The 16,321-nt window shown below is 48.0% G+C and overlaps 1 protein-coding gene across 1 annotated transcript in view; it reads right to left on the bottom strand.

Annotated features, from left to right (window-relative positions):
• Positions 1-16,321, bottom strand: part of PPM1L (protein phosphatase, Mg2+/Mn2+ dependent 1L) — a 983,415-nt gene that overhangs the window by 449,776 nt on the left and 517,318 nt on the right. Inside the window, exon 2 of the mRNA XM_069618470.1 lies at positions 15,544-15,718. Coding sequence (XP_069474571.1) covers positions 15,544-15,718 — 175 coding nt within the window. The remainder of the gene's footprint in view (positions 1-15,543; positions 15,719-16,321) is intronic.

A 16,321-nucleotide genomic window follows, 5' to 3' on the forward strand; every position in this document is an offset into this window, starting at 1 on the left:
GTATCCTGTCCCACGTCTCTGCTATTGGTCCCCTGCTGGTGATTATTTCCATTAAGGCCCTTGTCATCCTTACACTTAGGTAAGCCTTGCTACGACTTGTCCTTTACACTGCATTATTGTCCATTTGCACCTGTTGACTAATCATACATTGCCTTACAACAGTCAGGGGGTCCTTCCGGTGTTCCTGGTTCCAGTTTGACGACACTCTACACCTGTGGCCTCAAAGATTGCACTGGTAGGGATTGATATTTCTACCCGTGTGGTACTTGGGGACGGAGGTATCATTAATCTGCACGACCATCAAGAACAGAACACATCTCCCTAGTCCCAAAGTCTCCTTGGGGAGAGGTGACAAACTCCTGAACTTCATCACATCAGTCAGCCAAGGAAGCATCTGGTGGACCATGTTAGCCCTGAGCAGGCACATACATCTGCAGTACAGAGACAGGAGGATAGAAACAAAGGGGACCTACAACAAGGCAAGAAAAATACTCCTCTCTGCCACTTCAAGAAGATTCTCCATGCTACCCCGACTGGCTGGAGGACTGTGAGTAGTGTTAGTGTTTGGAATACGGGATCCTGGAAAGAAGCACCTAGTCAATACAAAAAGAAGGGGATCAGGAACCCTACAATCTATTAAACATGAAAAACAGCAAAGGGGGTGACAAACCCCTTTTAGACACTGAGGACACACAGGATGACTGGAAATAAATCAACTAAGTCCCAAAAACTGCCAAGACGTAAACAGGACCACAGAATCAGGCAATCCTAACTTATTTGTTAAAAACACTGTTTTACGTTGATGTGGCTTATTCTGTGCACTTTAACACTAGTACAACAGTTGAGACGGACATTGTGGGTCTTGGGTACATCATGATACCAGTCATTTTGTGACACACTGCCATATGAACATGGAAGCCCAAATGAATTTTTTGGTCAGCTGAACTAGTTATTTTATTCAGTTGTTCAGACAGGCTTATTTGTATCTTTCTGACACACATCTAAATGCAATAGCCAGGGCAATAGTGAGCACCAAGTTAAACGTTGGAATCTCATTATACAGGGCACACCGAAGATGTTGATTTAGCTGTCTGTAATATGTTTTTTAGAAAGCTCAGAGTTCCTCCGGCTATCATTAAGTCACGCTCTGGCACTCATTTCAGCTATTACTTCCTAGTCCACACTGTTTTCCCATCCAGGTTACAATTACAGTCACTTGTGCAGTTCTGACCCTTTGTAGCCTTCATCATAACCTGTGCATGTATTCAGATCATAGATTCTCTAGAGTTCTATGTTCGAGTAGGCCAAGTCTGGAACAGCCTTTCGATTCAATTGTGGCTTGAGCACACATGAAAAGATTTAAGAAATTCCTCCAAAACACTTTCTTTAAAGTAATCTGAGCATCTAATTTCATTTATTGATGCGTCACAGCGACTTACGTGCAGTGACAGATTATTCCCGTATCGTAACATCAGCCCTACAGTACAAATGGTTCCTCAGTATTTGATAAACTATTAAATAAGTGAACTGGGCACTATTATCCTGGAACTGAGAAACAGAGACCAAGATCCCAGCTAGATGGACTATGCTTTACCCACGACCCCCTTCCCTTAACCTTTTGCTTAGATTTTCCAGAAGCAACACCTTCATTCACAAAGAAACCCCCAAATCTGATCTGATGGCATTACCCATTCTTACCAGAGTAAATTCTGTTTGAACCATATATCTTTCTCTGTGTGTTCTGTTGGTCACCACAGGTACTAAGAGTGCTGCATCTAGAATGACACCTAGGTGTTGCCACCTCTTGTTAAGCTCGGGGAAGGTATCAAGAACAGCAGTCCACGTGAAGAGTGGTTGTGTGAGGAGGCAGCTGTCACGGGTCGTGATCTTTGTCTTGCATGCACATAGATTTCAGGTGGGTTAGGGTCATCGAACAGTCTATTTCAAATAGGGACTGAATATGATTGCCGTCATCGATGTTAGAGGGGATTGGAGGATATTTGGTGATTACCAAGGAGGGGAAAACACTGAAGGTATAAGGTGAAAAGAGGAGAAAGCACAGAGTCCCTGGACCCCATAACGAGTTGGGCAGTGAACTTGATAGAGTGGGAGGAGTGATTTGTTGAACCTGTTCAGAAAGGAAAGAAATACAGCACAGCATCTGTCCTTTGACCCTCACTGGAAACGGTTGCCTCATTGGGGCTGGATGGCCTACTTAGTGAATGATGAAGTCAACTTCTCTACCAAAGCCAAGCTGATTCTGGAGGCTCATCCAAGTTACTGATGTTTGCCGATTTGATAACTTGGTGCGATTGAAATCAGCCTTTACATCTGCAAGAAGGTAAAGGCTTACGGAAAATACAGTGGCCGCAGGCGGCGTGGTCTTGCAGTGTGTTTTGCAATTAAGATTAAGTAAAGTGATAGTCTACTTGCTATATTTTATCCTCAAATGTATGTTGGGTTCTATTTACTATCACCACTGAAATAAATATATTGTTTTAATAACAACATTTACTTCCCGATGCTAAAAAGCACTTCCCACATATTGTACAACTCATATTATACAACTGGGTTAGAAACCTAACAAGTCCTGGAATATTTGGGAAAAGTGCTGGATGATGGTCTATGAGCACCAGGAAATAAATACTGATAAAACATGGTATTTATTTCAGGGACATTAGTGGTCAATTTATATTGGGGGGATTTTGTTTGGGTGTTCTCTGTAGTGTTGTAACTCTCCTAAGATTAGAAACGTCACATCCCCTATGCAAGATATGCTGACTCATGTCTGAGTCACAGTCCACAAGCTGCACTGCACACCACAGCACACAATTCCATATACTCAGTATGTGCAATTTTAGTTTTGCCTTTAATACACACTTGTATAAAGGAGTGAAAGACACGTTGGTGCAAATTTGCCTCACTACAAAAAACTCTTAATGGGCAAATGCAAAAACAAATATGCTTAGCTGAACGCCCCCAATATCCTAGATCAACAGTCTATTGGGAATGTTCTAGAAATATTTCCTAACTTGTTAAAGTAGACGGTATATCTATATGAATATCTAAGGGAAGTGCAGATTTTTTTATAATTGTGAAACCCACTTTAAATGTAAGTGTACATCCTGTGGCAGATCTAACAAAACACATGCTTAAAAAAGCATGTTTTAAAGATTGATACCTTTGTCGGATCGGATAAACAGCTAGAAGTTATAGGTTTGGTCTACAACTAAAAGGGATATTCTTCTCTCATAACAATGTAAACAAAATGTGTCAGGAAGGGTTCAACTATAAGGTGTCAGAGTTATTAATAAAAAGAGGATTCTGGTCTCCCTCAGGATCTCTAATTTACTACACAGTCACTGAATGAATTAATGAATTAATTAATCTTTATTTCGAAGAACATTAACTTCATAAAAACTTGACAAAACTTTACAAATTAAAATAAAATACGTTGAGTTATAGAACATAATAAAATAAGCAAGATGCGTACAGGCGTAACATTTAAATCATTGCAACCACAATCATTCGAGCAAGTTGTCTGCAATGAAATGTATTGTGGCTTCTAAATACATGTACACAGCCCCGGCAACCGCTTTCGAGAGCAATGATAATATAAAACTAGTTGCTTCTTTTACTGAAGTGCAATTTGACTTCCTTAAAATTGGTATTTAAAACCGTGACCTGGGTTTGTAGAAAATTGGACAGAAAAACTAAAGATGAGCCAGCGCATGGGATAGAATAACATTGCATGGGCATCAGATATTTGATTCGGTTCATGCGGTCCTGTCCCTTAACTAGGGACAGTAAAATGCTTGTCCTCAAGTGTAGCAAGAGACTACTCTTTCATTTGCAATGAAACCTACGCATATAATCAGCATTTTGTCCACTGCAACCATAGTCATGGTACCTGATGACTGACTGCTTTTTGGACTCAAGATGGCCACCAAGTCTGTTCTATACTCCATATATTTTTGTCGCACCAGTAGAATATCAGCTTCGGAAACATTTGCAGGAGCAGCTGAGTTTCCTAACAAATCAAGGCTCCAAAATGCTTTTTCCAAGGAGTTCAGCCAAGCGATATTCCTGCAGGTATCTGAAACTTTCACATCCTTTAGGATCCCATGTGTTAGATGATGCTTAGTTTGGGACCATAATCCTGTCCAAAATAACAAAGGTTTAAAGTTTATAAGATAATTTATATAGTATGCTCTTAGTTCCCCATGAAGCAAATATATTGAGAAACTTTTTGTTGCCTCTGAAACATTTTGGAGGAATCTAGTCTCCTTAACCCGAATCAATTAGACTTGGGACAGACCCCACACTTCTGCACCATATAGACATGATGCAACAGGTTTAGCCCAGTAAATGATGAGTGTTGGATTAATAGTTAACCCACCCATCTCTAGTCCAAACCTACGCAATGCACCACAAGCCTTAGTATGTTTCTGCGTTGTTTCGAAGATATGATCAGACCAATTTGCACTACTATTGAAACTCACCCCTAAATGGGTCATAGTCACTGGAATATAGTGGCCAGAAATCTCTTTCCTCAACCCACAATAACATGGATATAGCACCAGGTTCACATCTTTATCATGATCAAAGTCACAGAAGCAGAAAGACCAGCGTCTCTTTGGACAAACCAACTTCATCGTGTCATAGTGCCCAGCTCACTATTTGTAATCCAATCAAGGAGGATAGTACCTGGCCAAGTTCTTCCCGTTCCAATAATCTAGCGTTCAACCCCCACTAAAGGATATGCTGCACCCCTCCTTATCAGTAAATGATTTGGTGACTTCGCAATAAGCAGGTATTTGTCCTTGTTTCTACAAATACATACAGTGCCCTTCTGACTAGCAAGAGATATATGCCCTCCCTACTATCAAGGGGGGTGGCACCCTTCTCACACTCAAGGATTTTGCTTTCTTCCGAAGCCCATCCTCCCCTGCCTTCTCGTCTCATATTAGCATGCCCGGGCTTCTGAGTCGACTCAGGCCTCCCTGGTCCTCAGTCTCCAGCTCCTCCTTCCCCTGTTTTCACACCTGCTTCCCATTTCCATGATATTCTGAGAAATTGAGTAGTCAGTTTGTTTACAACTATTCAATCCTTATAAGCCTCTTGCAAGGTACACAACTGTATTTGTATTTGAGTATTTGTAAGCGCCCACGACGGACGTAACCGTATAAAAGCGCAGTTGAAACCACATACATATAGAATGTGAGTAGAGAAGGATGAGAAGTCAGCAGGTAAACTGTATTGTTGCTATTTAAACAGGAAGGTTTTTAGGCCCTTTCAAAACTGAGCAAGTGTCTGACAATCCCCAATCTCCCGCGGTAGACTGTTCCAGAATCTGGGACCGAAGACGGCAAATCTTCTGTCTCCTATAGTAACAAATACTGACTGGGGGATACTCGGCAGCAGTTGGTCCCTTGACCTGAGGGCTCTCAAGGGAATGTGAGGACATTATTTATTGCTTAGGTATTCCGGAGCAAGTGCCTTAGGCACTTAAAAATCATGCATGCTACCTTAAATTTAATGCGGTCCTCGACTGCCGGCCGGTTCAGTGTTTTACGAAGGGGGGAGACATGGTCTGCTCTCCCCAGCCTGAGTGCTACATTTTGGGCCTTCTGGAGCTTTTACAGTTGTTTGGTCGGGATATTCATCAAAAGGCTATTACAATAGTCCAAATGGGTATTTGTCATAGGCCCCACTTCTACTGCATGGTCTTCTTTAGGAATAAATGGTATAACCCGTTTTAGCATCTGCAGAGAATAGTAAATAGACTGAACCTTTGCCCCAACTTGTGCTTCGCTGCCCAGGTTCTCCTGCCACAGGCATCCTAAGTTCTTAATCATAGTAGCAAATTGAAGCTCCTACCCAAGGATACGTGGGGCAAAAGATTCTCTTGCAGCCAAATCCTGCTTCCCAGGTCCGAATAGGATAAGCTCAGTATTGGCTGCATTCAGCTGAAGTTGATTTCTTGACATCCATCTGTTTATGTCTTCTAGACAATGATTAACCCTCGTAAAGGCCTGCTCAATATGGTTAATTTTGATATAAATGTGTGTGTCATTGGCATATAAATGGTAGATCATGCCATGACTTTTCACAATATTCAGTACAGGTTGCATGTATAAATTAAACAACAGGGGGGATAGTGAGAATCGCTGTGGGACTCCACAGCTCATTACAAAAGGGTCTGTGATATAGCCACCAGATTTCATCCGTTGACGTCTATCTAAAAATTATCCAAACCATTTCAGAGCCTGTTCAGATACATTTCCCAGCATTGTCAGACGTTCGAGTATGATGTTGTGATTAACTGTGTCTAAAGCGGCTGACAAATCCTACATCACAAAAAGAGTGAGTACCCCTTTGTCCTCACTCAGTTTTGAAATGCTGGGTTTCTGTTCGAGACACATGTTCCTCCTCAATAAATGAAAATACAAACCACTTATTTATCCATTTACTTTGATGCCAATGATATTCAAAAGAGTGATCTACTTTTAGTTCAATTATGTATTTCATGTCCATACATTGCATAAACATACACTTATTTCGAGGTGAAGACATTTAGCAATTATTAAGTGGAAGCAAACAGATTGTTCAATGGTGCCCACTCCTTACCTAAAGCTGGCCAGCTTATAAAAATGTTCAATTGAGAGCCCAGCAAATATACTGGGCGACAGTATACTCAACATGTGTTTGATGCAAAACGAAGTTCATGGAAGAAATCGGATTCCACAAATCATGTGGGGCTGTGATACAACTAATGGAAGCCAGAAAGATTGCACAACAAGTATATGTCAGTATACATGCTATATATGATCTATGCCAAGCATAGGTTGGTATACTGTCACTACAAAAGTGAATGCTAACTTAGGTGGACAGTTAGGGGACACTATTTTGCGGGTCATCTTTCTGTGACCCCTTTTTCCACTCACGTTTCCCCCTCCTCCTTTACTGTTCATGAGTGGTTGCTTGTCTCCCTTCCTCCCATTGCATGGGGTACACCAAAATTACCTAAGATTTTAGCAGTAAAGTGACCTGTTCCATAGGGAAACTACATCAGATTACGTTTACATCTGTAGTGGGCCTTCATTGTTTAGTTAATCCCTAGCTAGACTGGTTTATAACTAGGCAATGGGTTCTTCAATTATTAGTAATTTAACCAATCAAGAAGAACGCAAATTGGTTATGTCAAGTGACAGAAACAATAGAAATGTAGAGTAATCTCAGTTTTGATGTTCAATACTCCTATAGACAATAAGCTACGTCAGTGGACTGATTGCTTACTGGGCACATGTTTGATATTCTGGAGCAAGACTTGGCCTTTCATCTTTGTGAGGTCAAGAAAATGAGCCCCAGTCAATACGTTTTCAACAACTACAATATCAAGGGACAAGAGACAGACAAGTCTGCAGGAGAACTGCATACACAATTTAATTGCAATTAACTGGATCCCGATTTGTCAAGGAAAACAACATAATCAATTACAAAGCATTCCCAATTGCCACACTGAAAATCCTTTATTTTTATCCAAGGTGCAAGAACTTTAAAGACTCGCCAATAATCGTGAACAATCGTGAAAGGGGCGAAAGGGGTGAAAACGGAACAGACAGGCTACAAAAGATTCAACAAGAAAATTATATCACTTTCATCTTAATTCCCTGAAAGCAAACGCACATTTTATGAAGATACCTTTCCAATAACAAAGAGTCACAGAAGACAGCAACCCTATATTCAAATGAACTTACTGCTTGTACTTTGTAAACTTGAAAAAAAGAAAGTATATTCTCCAACTCCATTCAACTTACAGGCCGATTCATGGATTCAACGTGCGCCGAAAAAACGGCGCACGCGTGCGAAAACGTGCGATTCGCAGAGAAACAGCGAAAATCGCAGTGCAAGTGCGATTATCGCAGTGCAAGTGCGATTATCGCACAGAAAACATCGCACATCTATTCATGGAAGTCCGTGCACGCACGAAATGTGGGATGTGCGCTGAAAAAGTGTGCGGCGCACTTTGGCGCACAGGTCATCGAACGCCGTGCGATAAGGCCACAGCGAATTCGCACATAGCGCGGCGCACATAACAAAAGTAGGCGTAACACGGGGCGTCACACGCAGAATGGGGAACAACTTGTGAAAATGTGGGCGTCACGGGGGAAGTACAGGAGGCAAGTGCGCAGAACGCCCACACGCTCGCCTACAACACGTATTCATGGAATCGAATAGGGAGAAACAGCGCACGGCCAAAGACGCGCACAGGCCCATACATGTCCGCCACACGAAAGCAGACGGTAGAGTCCCTGCGCAGGAAAAAAATGTGCGCCAAAGTCCTACACGCGCGAGAAGGCCCACACGCGATCGGGCCTGGGGGAGCGTGTGCGTGTATTTCAGGGGTGCGTGTGAAGTTCCACACGCGATTGGCCTGGGCGCGTGTATTTCAGGGGTGCGCGAGAAGTTTCTCACACGCGATTGGCCTGGGCGCGTGTATTTCAGGGGCTCGCGGGTGTTTACACACGCGATCGGGCCTGGGGGAGCGTGTGCGTGTATTTCAGGGGTGTGCGTGAAGTTCCACACGCGATTGGGCTGCGTGCGGGTATTTCAGGGGTGCGCGAGAAGCTTCTCACACGCGATTGGCCTGGGCGCGTGTATTTCAGGGGTGCGCGCAAAGTTTTACACGCGATCTGGCCTGGGGAAGCGTGTGCGTGTATTTCATGGGTGCGCGTGAAGTTCCACACGCGATTGGCCTGGGCGCGTGTATTTCAGGGGTGCGCGAGAAGCTTCTCACACGCGATTGGCCTGGGTGCGTGTATTTCAGGGGCTTGCGGGTGTTTTCACACGCGATCGGGCCTGGGGGAGCGGGGTACGTGTATTCCAGGGGCTCGCGGGTGTATTCACACGCGATCGGGCCTGGGGGAGCGGGGTACGTGTATTCCAGGGGCTCGCGGGTGTTTTTACACGCGATCGGGCCTGGGGGAGCGGGGTACGTGTATTCCAGGGGCTCACGGGTGTTTTCACACGCGATCGGGCCTGGGGGGGAGCGGGGTACCACTCACCGTCGGCCTTGCGTGTAGAAGAAAGCGTAGCCAACACCCGCTGTGAAGTAATAGCGTGTGAACCCCAACGGATGGAAAACACACGCACCGCACGAAAAGCACGTACAGAGCAGTGTAAAGGCACGCGGGATCTCCAAGCCCTGCCAGGGCAACGCCCGTGCGCGAAACGCCACAGACGCGCTTACGCTGTAAGGGCCTTTGGTCCAATGAAATCGCGTACGCGTGCTGACGCGCTTACGTGCTAAGGCCCTTTCCTCGAATTTCACGCTGACGTGCAGGATTTTCACGTGCCAAATCACTCCATATCAAGCTGGCCACGCGAAAACACACGGAAGACCACGCTCCTGCCCAGAAGGCCAAATCACTGCCCCCCAGTGCCCCGAGCAGCCTCCCACGTGCCATCTGCTGCTGCCTGCCTGCCTGCTGCCACCGTACCCTGCCATTTGGTGCCTGCACATCAGCCATCTGCAGGGGTCCAGTTGCTGTGTCCACCCCTGCCGGAACAGAAGACTCCCGACTCGGATAACATCGCTCCACAGCCCAGCCCCAGGACCCAGTTGCCCACCCACTCCTGCCCCTGGGGTTGCCATGTCGGGCACATCAACATCTGGCACCAGTGGCAACCCCCGGCCAGAGGGGCAGAGGGGCACCAGCTTCACTGCCACCGAAGTTGGTGTCCTGGTGGAGCAAGTCCTGGGGCAGTATGATGCCCTCTTTGGATCGTCCCGCGCCAACAAGGAAGGACGGGAGAGGATCTGGGCCGACTGTGTGGTTGCCATCAACGCGGAGGGGGTGGCAACCCGCACCATCCAGAAGGTCAAGAAGCGCTGGGAGGACTTGAGGTCCAGGACCCTCATAAAGGCCCGGCGCCTCGTGGAGAGGGGCCAGGGCCGCATGAGTTCCATCCAGATGAGGGTCCTGGAACGCGTACACCCAGTGCTCCACGCCCAGGTCCTTGAGAGGGAGACCCGTCTGGAGTTGAGCGGTAAGTGGCCAAGCATTGCTGTGTGAGACAGGGCATGTTGCAGTGTGCTGGTTGTCTGATACTTGCCTGCATGTGTGACATAGGCCATGTACGCATGTATGTGTGCAGGGACATCATGGTAATGCATGTGCGACCAGTAATGTGTGAACCGCACGGTTGTTGCATGCGTTGAAATGCGACATGGGGAGCCCTATGCAGATTGCACACATGAGAGCATGGCAGTCTCTGTTCCTGGACATGGGTGGGGGTGAGGGATGGGTGCTGATGCCAGGTACATATATGGTATCCATGTCTGTGTGCCTGACCTGCGTGTCTGTGACTTGTGAATACCATGGATGCATGACACATGTCTGACAATTTACAGATTCACTGATGCAGCCTAGTCATCCTTGTATGCACTGTGATTGGGGTGTACGGGGCCAGATGGATGTGACTGAGGTGAAGTGTGTGCATGTGATAGGCATGACCCATGATGCATGTGAGTACCATTACATTGTATGTTTCGAGAGTCCATTGGACATGTATGGAAATGTCCATGGCATGCACCATGACTGTCACTGTGAGTGTTTTGCCTGGACTGACACATGTGTTGTGGAGTGACATGATGGAAGTGTACTTTGACAGTGGCACTCATCTGCTATTGCTTCCTGTCTAGGGGACCATTGTACAGTACCCTGATGCTTGTGTTCTATGTCTCCCTCTACGCAGCGGCTAGTGAAGAAGAGGGCGGAGACGGCGCTGTGGAGCAAGGCGGCAGGGATGCCCCCCACGGCTGCAGCGGAAGGGGTGGGTGAGCCCCCACAGGGGCCTGCTACGGCAGCAGACGGTGAGGAGCCATCCAGGTTGGTGGTTTCCACAGAGGAGGAGGAGGCCGCCACTGAGGCGCATATGGGGCCTGGTGGGGGCATCCCTGCTGGTGCAAGTGGTGCAGTCCAGGGGCAGGAGGCAGCACAGGTCACCGTGGAGGGGCCTGTGCATGTCGCTGTCCCCGAGCCTGTGGGTGCACCACCATGCACCAGCAGGGATGCCCCACCCCAGGCCCGTCCGCAGGTAGAGGGGATGTCCATGTCATCTGACTCCCCTCCACCTGCGGACGAGGGGACCCCTGGCCGTATGGAGAAGGTCCTGATTGGGGTCGCGATGCGCACGGCTGTGATTTGTGATGCCGTGCGTGCTTCCCAGGAGGAGCACGCACGTCATCACGAAGAGCACCGTGCCGACGTGGCCCAATTGGGATCGTCCATGTTCGGGGGTTTCCTGCATGTGTCGGCCAATCTGGCGGCCCTCTCCTCCTCTGTGGAGACTATACGCCAGTCGTTCTCCTTGCCGTCTTCCGGCCCAGATGCCACCAGGGCCCCCTGTGGACCTGCCCCGACCAATGCAGCCACCTCGGTGGGGATCCCATCCCTGCCACAGTCGGGAGTTGGAGGTCCAGCAGGGGTGGACACACCAGCAACTGGACCCCAGCAGATGGAGGATGTGACGGCATCATCGGGCAGGGCACGTGCACGACGGCGTCGGTGGTTTCCATCAACCTGGATGCCGTCGTGCTGGCACAGGCAGTTGCGTCGGAGGCAGTGGCAGGCTCGACGTGGGAGGCATCATGGCTCGGGGCCATCAACATCAGGGGTGCAGGCATCGGCCGGAGGGCAGGAGAACCCTGGAATGGGAGTGGCTTCCGTGTGGGAGCGGTTGGGCCAGCAGATAGGTGCGGAGTGGCAGCAGGCAGAGGAGGAACGGCTCACAATGGTCAGGGCGGAGAACTCCATGCGGAGGGTGCTGAGGCGGGCTGAGTGCCTCGAGGGTCTTCACAGGGAGTTTGAGCTGGACACTGCATTATCCCTGCGGGACCTCGGGGCCAGGGAACATGCCCGCCTCCAAGCCATTGAACAGGAGTTCGATGATGTCCTGGCCCATGACAACAACCAGTGAGCCGTCGGACTAGCCCGCTGCCCTTGTAAATAGTTATGTAGTTAGTGTAGGTTTCCTTTGGTTTTTTATTTATTTTTGACCTTTTGGACAATGGGCCACATTTTTGTATATAGTTTTATTTTATTAGGTAGTATTTTTATGTAGGTTTCATTTCTTCAGTTGGGATCATGGACCCTGGTTTGTGTATCTGTATATAGTTGACTGTTGGATTTTTTGATTTTTTTTTTTGGATTTACCCATGGAGCAATGGTTTTTTGTTTTGTTTTTACCTTGGATTTACTTTCTTGAACTGTGACTTTCGACACCTTTCCTTTGGATTATGATTTGTCGTTTTTCATTATTTTACGGACATGCTGCTTTTGGTTTTTGATTCCCATTGTCATTTGTTTATTTTTGATTCCATTTATGCTGTTTTTAATACATTTTTTTCATCAAACTTCAATGTGTAGTATCATCTCATTGGTATCATGCATATCATGATATGGGTTTTGAGATTCACTGACACCCATTGGGTGTATGTGAGGGCCATGTGTTCATTTCCAGACTTGCTATTGGGGTTCTATCATGTCATTGCCATTTCTAGGTGGGTGGATGCAATACTCGAGTGGGTGTTTTGCATTTGGAGGCTGACCATAAGGGCCAGGGATCTAGATTGTGATGACATGTTGGCTGGGGGGCATGTGTGGGGGCCTGCTGGCAGGTGCCCCTCAATGCTGGGGGGTGGGGGTGGTGGGGAACATGAGTTGGACATGGGTGGGGGCCTGCTGGCAGGTGCCCCACAGTGCTGGGGGGTGGGGTTGGTGGGGAACATGAGTTGGACATGGGTGGCGGCCTGCTGGCAGGTGCCCCACAGTGCTGGGGGTGGGGGTGGTGGGGAACATGAGTTGGACATGGGTGGGGGCCTGCTGGCAGGTGCCCCGCAATGCTGGGGGTGGGGGTGCAAGGGGACATGAGTGGGACATGAGTGGGGGCCTGCTGGCAGCTGGCCCGCAATGCTGGGGGTGGGGGTGGTGGGAGACATGGGTGGGGGCCTGGTGGAGGGTGCCCCTGCACTGCTGGGGGTGCAAGGGGACATGAGTTGGTGATCATTAGTGCAAGGAGACATGTGCCTTTGCTGGGGGGCATGCCCATGTTGGGTGGGCTGCCTGCGGGACATGACCAGGGACGCAGGGTAGTCCCCTGTGGTGTGGGCTGCCTGCAGGGGCCGTGGAGGGTGTACAGGGAACACCTGGGAGGACCCACACTGGCAAATCACATGTAGGACTCCCCGGCACCCCTGAAATACACGTACCATGCTGTAATCGCGTGTGAAACTTTCCGCGCACCCCTGGTATACACGCACACGCTCCCCCAGGCCAGATCGCATGTGAAACTTCCCGCGCACCTCTGAAATACACGCACCCAGGCCATTCGCGTGTGGAACTTCTCGCGCACCCCTGAAATACACGCACCCAGGCCATTCGCGTGTGGAACTTCCCGCGCACCCCTGTAATACACGCACACGCTCCCCCAGGCCCGATCGCGTGTGAAACCACCCGCGAGCCCCTGTAACACACGCTCCCAGGACATTCGCGTGTGGAACTTCCCGCGCACCCCTGAAATACACGCACCCAGGACATCCGCGTGTGGAACTTCCCGCGCACCCCTGAAATACACGCACGCAGCCCAATCGCGTGTGGAACTTCCCGCGCACCCCTGAAATACACGCGCCCAGGCCAATCGCGTGTTGAACTTTCCGCGCACCCCTGAAATACACGCACGCAGCCCAATCGTGTGTGGAACTTCCCGCGCACCCCTGAAATACACGCGCCCAGGCCAATCACGTGTGGAACTTCCCGCGCACCCCTGTAATACACGCGCACAGGCCAATCGCGTGTGGAACTTCCCGCGCACCCCTGAAATACACGCGCCCAGGGCAATCGCGTGTGAAACTTCCCGCGCACCCCTGAAATACACGCACGCAGCCGAATCGCGTGTGGGACTTCCCGCGCACCCCTGAAATACACGCGCCCAGGCCATTCGCGTGTAGGACTTCTCGCGCACCCCTGAAATACACGCACACGCTCCCCCAGGCCCGATCGCGTGTGAAACCACCCGCAAGCCCCTGTAATACACGCGCCCAGGCCAATCGCGTGTGGAACTTCTTGCGCACCCCTGAAATACACGCACCCAGGACATTCGCGTGTGGAACTTCCCGCGCACCCCTGAAATACACGCGCCCAGGGCAATTGCGTGTGAAACTTCCCGCGCACCCCTGAAATACACGCACGCAGCCCAATCGAGTGTGGGACTTCCCGCGCACCCCTGAAATACACGCGCCAAGGCCATTCGCGTGTAGGACTTCTCGCGCACCCCTGAAATACACGCACACGCTCCCCCTGGCCCGATCGCGTGTGAATCTTCACGCGCACGCATGTTCCCGACACCCGTAATACGCGTTCCCCGCTTTTGCCAGTCCGGTGAACTGGTACAGTGTTGGCGCAGCCCTTTGCGATGGTTTTGCGATCTTGATGGCTTTTCCTTGCGCAAGGGCGTTCTTGGGGGCGTAACTGGCGCTGCTGCAGGGTCGCTGCGCCACTCTGCGCGACGTCTGCTTTTGGAGGCGAGAATCCATGAATACGCTGTGCGCGGGAATTGGTTTTATCGCACGCGGCTGGCGCAGACATTCGCACGGGCACGCTGTGCGCTAGCCGCGTGCGACACTTTTGAGAGGAATTACATGAATCGGCCTGACTATGTTTCAACCGCACTCAGACTGGTTATCATGAGGCCAAATACTTCATCATTGAAAGTGATATTTTTCACGTGCTATGAAATAGGTGTGTTTTCTTTTTAACAAGATTCCTATCTAATGGTTCATTTTTAGACGGGGCAGTTATCTGGGCAATTTAACAATTCATCTCATCTCTGTCGATTCCTTCTCAAAGTTCACATTTCTTTCTGTACAATTTTCTATTTATGCATACCTTTAGATGTGGAAAGTCCTTAATAAACCAAAAGAGGCTTAACATTTGCTTTGGTTTTCTAAAACTTGAAAGAACTCACAATGCAGTGGTGTAACACGGCCCATAGTCAAACCACAAAGAAAGGAGCACACTTGTTTGTGGACAGGCTAGGCTTTTCCACGGCAGAAACATAATCAATAGCACCCAGAAAAGGAAGATCGTGCCTACAATATAAAGTGTGCTTTCTCTCTCGAGAATGTCTATGCAAGTTATTAAAAGCAGTGGACAAAGCTGCTGTTATTAATCATGCACTGATTGTACACCCTTCACAATATGCATCCGACTATAATACGCCTGTCTTGTTCTGCAAATCTCAAATGCTTTTTTGTGGCATTGCCCATCTTTTCATCTCACTTTCAAACATTTTATTCTGATTGCTATTTGTTTAGCAAACAAATTACCACATTACATGGAGGATTGCAAGAGTTAAGCCTTAAGGAGGTATGCTGTGCTGTCTAGATGTACAGAATATATGAACACACCATACCCATCGCCAAGAAGCACTTTTGTCTGCAAGGTGCACTATAAAAAATAAATGGTCACACTCACTCACCTGCTTCATCATAGGACCCTGTGAGTTTATGCAACATTTCACGGTCAATTGCCAAGATTTGTTGCTCGAGGATGCTCTGGTAGGACAGTACGCTGTTCTCCTTGTCCTTTTCATAATCTTGTAGATGATGTTTAAGAACCTCTGGGAGATGAGTCTTAACATACTCAGCTGCTGACTGCAAAAGAGCAAGGACAATATTTGCACTTATCACAACATCTCATAAGTTATCTCACATACAAGTCTAGAACGGTTTTCTGTTACCAATGTAAATGTGAAGAGATATTGCATTAAATTGAATACAATGATAGAAACATATTTGCAGTGATGTCTCAAGGACTCAGACTTCCCTTGAAATATCTTGTGCAGTCTATGATGGTCTATTAGTGGCCTTTTCTCCTAAATCACAATTTTTAATGCTCTCAGTCAATTACAAACCAAGGGTAATACAGATGTAAAGCTTGCAACCTATTCAATATTTCAATTTTACAACAATCCAGCCCAGCTCATTCACGAGCTCAGATAACAAATGCTATCCTCAGACATCTGTGCTTGGCCTTCCAGAATCCTGGAAGGGCAGACTCAGCCCTTCAACCATCCATGTGCAGTAAATTCAGTACATCACATTTATCAAAAGCACCATCCACTATTCCTGCGCTTAAAAGAGGTTGGGGGAATCCGGCATGTATCAATATGTAAAATGTGAGATTATTACTATTGCAATTAAAATAAAGAGTAAACGTTATGGCTGTCATGTTTGGGTATATTAAAGGAGAAGCAG

This window comes from Ambystoma mexicanum, chromosome 10 (assembly GCF_040938575.1).
Source record: "Ambystoma mexicanum isolate Mex_15411 chromosome 10, UKY_AmexF1_1, whole genome shotgun sequence".
Classification (NCBI taxonomy): domain Eukaryota; kingdom Metazoa; phylum Chordata; class Amphibia; order Caudata; family Ambystomatidae; genus Ambystoma; species Ambystoma mexicanum.